The sequence below is a fragment of the Strongylocentrotus purpuratus genome, unplaced genomic scaffold (genome assembly GCF_000002235.5).
Source record: "Strongylocentrotus purpuratus isolate Spur 01 unplaced genomic scaffold, Spur_5.0 spur5_scaffold_21, whole genome shotgun sequence".
NCBI classification, from domain to species: Eukaryota; Metazoa; Echinodermata; class Echinoidea; order Camarodonta; family Strongylocentrotidae; genus Strongylocentrotus; species Strongylocentrotus purpuratus.
Window position 1 is genome coordinate 11,779,561 of NW_022145607.1, and position 7,645 is coordinate 11,787,205.

At 36.1% G+C, this 7,645-nt stretch overlaps 1 protein-coding gene across 1 annotated transcript; it reads left to right on the top strand.

The window, feature by feature from the left end:
- The first annotated feature begins 1,097 nt into the window (after positions 1-1,097).
- LOC115928202 lies at positions 1,098-5,758 on the top strand. Its single transcript, XM_030995154.1, has 4 exons — positions 1,098-1,241; positions 2,387-2,532; positions 2,863-3,028; positions 3,459-5,758. The coding sequence occupies exons 2-4, from the start codon at positions 2,454-2,456 to the stop codon at positions 3,568-3,570; spliced, it is 357 nt and encodes a 118-aa protein (XP_030851014.1). The 5' UTR covers positions 1,098-1,241; positions 2,387-2,453; the 3' UTR covers positions 3,571-5,758.
- The last annotated feature ends 1,887 nt before the right edge of the window (positions 5,759-7,645 follow it).

The window sequence follows — 7,645 nt, forward strand, 5'->3', positions numbered from 1 at the left end:
CAGGTTCCGTACGTCTTCGTCCATATTAAACGTTTAAAAACGTTTATATAACGTCTAAGTTGGGACCTTACATTCGCTGCGGAGCTAGGTCTTTTGAAGACGTTCAGAAAACGTTTTTTGGACGTTACAAATTAAACGTTCTTGGATAGGTCCTGTAAAACGTTTACAGAACGTTTTATTCAGACGTATTTTGTTGAATTTATTTTTTATGTCCAAATAAATATTTCTTAAAAAATACCAGCTGGCGAAATTAGGCCACATGCATACGCTTGGGGGGGGGGGGGGGGTCGAGGTATGTCAAACTGATGCACTCCTGTGGCGTAGCGATTGAGGGAGGCACGTGCATGCCCCCAATAATTTTGAGGAAAAAATAGAAAACATAAGGTGACATTATTTGAAGAAAAAAGAAATACATAAGGAGTGACCCCTCCCCCTCACATAATGTTCGATCTACATGTATATTCCCAGCAAACACAAAACGTTTTTAAAACGTTTACAGAACCTTCTTATCAGGTTCCGTACGTCTTCGTCCATATTAAACGTTTAAAAAACGTTTATATAACGTCTAAGTTGGGACCTTACATTCGCTGCGGAGCTAGGTCTTTTGAAGACGTTCAGAAAACGTTTTTTGGACGTTACAAATTAAACGTTCTTGGATAGGTCCTGTAAAACGTTTACAGAACGTTTTATTCAGACGTATTTTGTTGAATTTATTTTTTATGTCCAAATAAATATTTCTTAAAAAATACCAGCTGGCGAAATTAGGCCACATGCATACGCTTGGGGGGGGGGGGGTCGAGGTATGTCAAACTGATGCACTCCTGTGGCGTAGCGATTGAGGGAGGCACGTGCATGCCCCCAATAATTTTGAGGAAAAAAATAGAAAACATAAGGTGACATTATTTGAAGAAAAAAGAAATACATAAGGAGTGACCCCTCCCCCTCACATAATGTTTGTGCCCCCCCCCCCCCCCCCCCCCCCCCCCCCCCCCCCCCCCTCCCAGCCCAATCAGTCCGACCGCGCTACGTCATTTATTATGCTCCATTCAACCACGTGTATACAAAGTGCGTACGCACCGTATATAATCGTACCACTGTATAGGTCAGTGAATCGTATCCGGCGCGGCCGGTGCGGCGCGCTCGCTCCAGAGCTTGCCGCGTGTTTTAAACTGACTGCCGAGTTGACTGCTTGATGACGTGACATCGAGATTTCAAATAATCTGTTAGACTGCGACACCGAGGTAAGCGTTATTTTAACATTTTGATATCTGTAAGGAATTTAAGCTTTGTTTGATTGATTTTGAAGCATGTAAAATGAAATAAAATATTGATTATTTGCATTAAAACTAAAAGTACGGCAGACTCTATGTCGCATGTGCAGGCCGTTGAAACTTTCATTGCATTGACTGGTATGGTAATTGGGTAGGCTAGGGTATGTGCACACATAACTCCAGGAAGCTCCGATGCCGAACGGCGTCGGAGCTTCTTGGAGTTAGTGCATACCCGAGTTAGTGCATACATAGCTGCATTACTATCCTGGCTGTGTGTATTAAAAGCTGTGCTATTGATACTCAACATTTCAAACACCACTGTACAAAACTCTTTCACTAAAAATCGGTACTTTAGTGACAATTGATGAAACCTAGTAAATAGCAGTAATAAAATACAATTTGTTCAACTTACCGATGTTATTTTGTTAAAAAGAACAATTTAGAAATTCAAATTGTTTGTCTACTGTCAAAATTTGCTTACAGCCGCATCGGCATGATAAGTGCATTTGTGTATTATGTGTGTATCGACTATTCCTTTTGAGCAAATGCTGCCTCTTAACACGTAATGCAGTGCTAGAGGTCAATACGCATAATAGCATGGACTCTTTGCTGGAGTGGGTAGGTGCGCATGGCTCGTTACATTACATGGTAATCGGATGATTAAAACAGTTGAGTTGTTAACTTTGCTGTCTGGAAAAATCATGGAAAGTTCCCATCGGGATTTAAAATGCTATTTCGTGAAGAAAATAAGTCCCTCGACTACCAGCTCATTTCTTGACTTATTTACTATTCCCTCAATAGCATTTAAAATCCCACGGGAGTGGAACATTCCATGCTTTTCCCTCCACCACCATTTAGCAACTTTATATTATCCCAACCCCGATTACAACAGGTTTGTTTTTTAGGCAATTGAAATAGCTCCCAAACCACCTTTTTTGTATGGATATTGTTTTTTTAGAAATATCGAGACCTAGATCTATAGGCCTATCTTGTTCTCAATTTCGTCTCTTTAAAAAAAATCTTTTTAGTTCAGATTACACATTATTTAAAGAAATTGATTTCCAATAACGTAGATTAACAACTTAAGGATTGATTTGTTTTATTTTTACATACAGGCAACTATGTGAAAGTGCAAAAATATCGCCAGGAAGGCAGAGGACACGTCAAACCTGGTATCGGAAGATGATGCTGTGTAGAAGCGAAAGAGACGTCTTTCCCCAGAGATTTAGCAAATCTTCTAGTGATTCCGGAAGTGACGCTGGTAAGTATTTGTCTCTTGATGGTTAGTAGTGCTTGGCTCAGCCAAAGACTTATAATTTACATCTTATTTCTCGTTTTCTTCAAAATCCAACAGATGATGAAAACCTAAGATAATTTATTTGGGATAGCTAGACCTGCTTTGTGTCCCAGCCATGCAAAATGATGATTAATAGATGTGGCACCATTCCGGCAAAACTGGAAATTAATTTGTAATCTAGGCATAAATTTCGGACAAGAAGTTTGCATTACCCAAAAGTTTGTTCAGTTTATGAGAATTCTTGTCATGTCTTGATATCCCTTTTAACATCTGCAATGTGTCTCTGTTTTTCAGATCTTGAATCAGTTCGGACCCAAGAAAACAACATGTACATACACGGAGGAACGACTAAGGCTGTGGCAGCAGAGTTACCAATGCCGAAACTGAATGCGAAGTCCAAGTCCACATCGCATTTTTCAGTTCCAACCCACAACTCCAGCAAGGGCTCGGGCTTCGGAAAGTAAGTTTTTTTCAGATAGCATTTCACAAACGAAAGTTTCTGAGGTTTTTTTATCATCAGAACATATACTGTAGAGCGTATAAACTAACAAAACAACATTTGCCATTTGTACTAAGTTGCTACACTAAAATACTGTTGGATTGGATAAGAGAGGCAGATTATCTTGGCGTACATGTAATTTATTTCATTAACAAGGCATGGGTATAGTTTTCTTACAGAAGAGTCGCTTTTAAATCCTTACAGTATGTATACTTTGTTGGAAGCGCTGCACAGGTGTCGTCTTTGAAGCTGGGTGATATATTCCTGAAGTGACTAAATTGGACAGCTATCAAACATCTTGCCAAAATATCCTATTAATTTGCTGTCAAACTTTTTAATGACTTGAACTGTTATTATAATGTATTTTATGTGTCTGTTTTTTTCTTCTCAGGCAATTTTCAAGTGCAGGTACTGTGTACGCTGCAGAGGCTGGAGGAAGGGCAGCAGCAGCTGACGCAGTTGGTACAAAAACTGCTTTTGTCCAAATCGGGAGCGGCCGTTGATGTGGAAGACCTGAGGGAGCCGTTTACCGAACCAGTGAACACCAAATTTTCATTCAAGGTAGATTAAGATACCTTCATTCAGGGGCAATGCAAAAATCCTAAAACTCATATTGAGACCAAATTTGACCATTTCAGCTAATAATGGAGAAACTTTATCAGCGACATAACAGTTTTGTTGGTGCATCTTTTTGGATTGAATTGCCAACATCTTGTTGAGAATGCAAGACAAACTTGTATAGGTCTGTAAATTTACTACTTTTTGTAAGGATGCTGAAACCGATGGCCCGAATTCACAAAGGAGGTTTGAGCTCAAACCTTGGTTTTCGTACGTCATATGACGCGTTTTACGCGTTTTTTACAAACCTGGTTTGTAAAGAACAAAAGGAGGTTTGGCGAAACAAAAGGAGGTTTGAGCTCAAACCTTGCTTTGTGAATTCGGGCCAATGTGTGTGCTGCCAAACTCTCTTATAACCTTGTCTTCCATATTCATAGACCCTTAAATTTGAGTATTCATATTTGCCTGTTAATAATTCATATCAACTAATTTCTATCAGTTTATTGTAAATAGCTTTTTGTAGATTGTTCATGTGTTTTGTGTTGATTTTATATTTGAAGTAAGATGCAAGGTCCAATGCAAGGCTTCTGGGAAATCTTGACCTGCACACTAAATCTTTGGTCGATCAAAAGGACAATTTTGTACTCGGATTTAAAGGGGAAATCTACCCTAGAAATTTCACTGCTTCAATCAAAGGAGACAAATTTGAACAAAATTAAAAATAAGAAATGGGCAAACTTGGTAAGGAAAACAAAGTAAGGAAACTACTCTTTTTTTACATTTTCTAGTAAATTACTCTCGGCTATTCAAATTGACAATGCTGATGACATCTTGAGTAGCTCTAAATTCACTTTGTACACAAAATTTTACATTTTCTAACCCCCATAGTCAAAGCATGTTGTCTAGAAAGCTATTCGTCATTAGTAATCTGAACATACTCTGATTAAAAGCTGTGGAAATGTGTAACTTTAAGGAAAATTTAGAAAATATGAAATTTTGAGTACAAAGTTGATGGATAGCTACTCACAGTTGGTGTCATCATTGTTGTCAATTTGTAGAGCTGAAAAGAGTGTAGTTTCCTTGTGTTTTTTTGCCGTACTTTCACTTGAAATGTGACTTCTTAAAATAGTCACATTTTTATCACTTGTAGAAGTTGATGAGAAAGTAAATACATGTACTCTTTTGAATAGTTATAATTTGCACCGGATGATGAAGCTAATCCTGGGTGGAGGCACATAGTTAAATCGGTTATTCACATGTATTTAATGATAATTTGTGACATTTTGTTAAAAGGTTCTGGTGAATTTATTCACATTGAATTTGATATAGTACACAAAAAATTAAATCCACTATTTGGTTTTACCAAAGATCAAGACTTATTGTAGAAAGATTTCTTAATCATTTGCTGGGGCATCTTTTTGGCATGAATTGCCAGGTTCTGTAAATAACTCAAATTGCTTTTATAAAGTGTGTTACCAAAGTTGCTATATGTGTGCTGCCAAATTATTGACACTATTCAAAGTATTCATTTTATCTTGCCTTGTATATTCATAGAGACATAGACCCGTGAATTATATGAGTATTCATATTTGCCAGTTAATGAGGCATATCTTCAACTCATCTATCATTTTCTTATGTTTTATTTGTAGATTGTTCATGTGTTATGTATCTATAGTTTTAAAGGGATAGTTTAGTATTGGTCAAACTTAACTTTAAAACCAAAACCTGCACCATCACGGTGCAAAGTAATAATTACAAACGGCCAAGTAAAGCCCCTGTTATTATCAAAATGACCCGTTACTTTCAGTTTCTGCATTTAATTTTTGTTAAAATACTAATTAAATATCTATATCCATTGCTTTTTAAAGAACTATTCAGATTTTTTTTCTTCAAAGTAGTCTTCATGCATTTTTAATATTTTGAATAAAAATATATTTATGGATATTTCAGCCGTTTGTGAACCGATATTGATAAAAAAACAATTTATTCTGAATATTAGAATTGTATGTTCTTTCGGGGGCACTTCGGGAAATACCAATACTCTTTTTCAAATATACATGATGTACTGTATTGCCAAGCCTTTGTACATATTTTGTAAATATGTTTGATAATAAATTCATAAAATCAATCAAATACATGTGTGACCTAGCGTTTATTAAAAATTCACTGTATATTGGACGTTCTTAAAAGGTTTTCTGAACGTTCTTAAAACGTTTCCAGGACGTTCTAGACGTTCTTAAAAGGCTTACTGAACGTTTTAAAAACGTTTCCAGGACGTTCTAGACGTTCTTAAAAGGTTTTCTGAACGTTCTCAAAACGTTTCCAGGATGTTCTGGACGTTCTTAAAAGGTTTTCTGAACGTTTTCAAAACGTTTCCAGTACATTCTACACGTTCTTAAAAGGTTCTCTTGGACATTCTAGACGTTCTTTAAACGTCCTGGAAACGTTCTAGACGTTCCTATAAGGTTTTCCGGACGTTTTTAAGGTTCTTAAAACGTTCTTAAAACGTCCCAAACGTCCGACAGGTTTTCTGCAGGTCCTTGCACTTAAAAGCAAATCTATAAAAGGTTTTTTATTGGTTCTAAAAACGTTTAGAAAACGTTCAAAAAACGTCCATTTGGAACGTTCCAAAAAACGTTTTCAACCTACCACAAATAGACGTCTTTAGAACGTTTTCACAAAACGTTTAGGAAACCAATTTGGAACCTTTTTAGAACGTTCAGAAAACGTCCAATTGTTACTTGGGTTAAAACGATCTCCCCATATCTCACAGCAGTAATCCTTCTGTGATTGAATGAGGCATGTATATAATAATTTTAGAGTATCATTTTCTACAAAAGGTCGAATTCTTTTTAACATCGCAAGACCGGCAAATATATTTTTACATACAGAATCAACTTGTTCATGCCACATTAAATGTTTTAACTATTATTATCGATTATCCCGATTCTCCCAGAGAGTAGCTCTTTTAAGAAAATATTTCCTTTAAAAATACAAATTTATTTGTATAGTTCTTTGCATGATTAAGCTACATAAAAGAAAGCCATCTGATTGTTATTCCCCAAAAAATTATGTTTTATCGTGTTTTTTTTTACTCGTCGTCTTTCTCTCAGGCTCTCTCTCAGACTCTTTCTCTCTCTCTCTCTCTCTCTCTCCTTCTATTGTACTTTTCCTTTCTCTTTCTCTCGATACAGGAAGGCTTTTAATAAATACGATACCAAGTCTGTAAAGTCGAGGCAGGCATTCAATAAATCATATACTTTTACATTTTCCTATACTTTTAGTGACCAAGGATCCCTCATACATCTTTGCAACAAACATGTAAAATAAATCTTTGTTCCTCTTCATTTTCTATTTCTTCTTTTTCTTCTACTTCTTCTTCTTTTTCTTTAACTTCTGCTTCTTTATTTCTTCTTCTACTTCTTCTTTTTATCTCCTCATTTTTCTTCTTCTACCTCTTCTTTTTCTCTTTCTTCTTCTTCTTTTTAATCTTTTTTTTTTTTCGGAACAAGGGCAAAGACTGCATAATCTGCCGATTTGTTGTCAATGTTTTATAGTTTCACACCAGATTCAAAGAAAAAAATTGTCAAGAAGAAATTATAGTGTTTCGGGCTGAATCACTACAAAATCATGTTCCTCTTTCCATTTTTTCAAAATCAGATTTTCAAAATCCTACCTATAATGAAATATGGAACTGTCCGCAAATTAAGTTCACGTGCGAACTGTGATCACACCACTATTAATAGACAATAGTCAAAATATAAAAGAAGGATCTTTCTTTTTAGTCACTTCATGTGCATGAGTATTTTACTCATTTTCTGTTGTTCTATTATAATTAAAAACCCAGAAATTCATTTTATGTCATTTCAGCAACATTTGTGAATCGCTCTATCGAATTAGAAATAAACCACGTTGGATAAAGCCACGTTTGAATTTTATTATTAAAGGTTTGTTAGTACGCCAGTGGCTTGGGGATAGATACCGAAATCAGTAAAATTCATTTTCCGGAGCTTCGAGCTG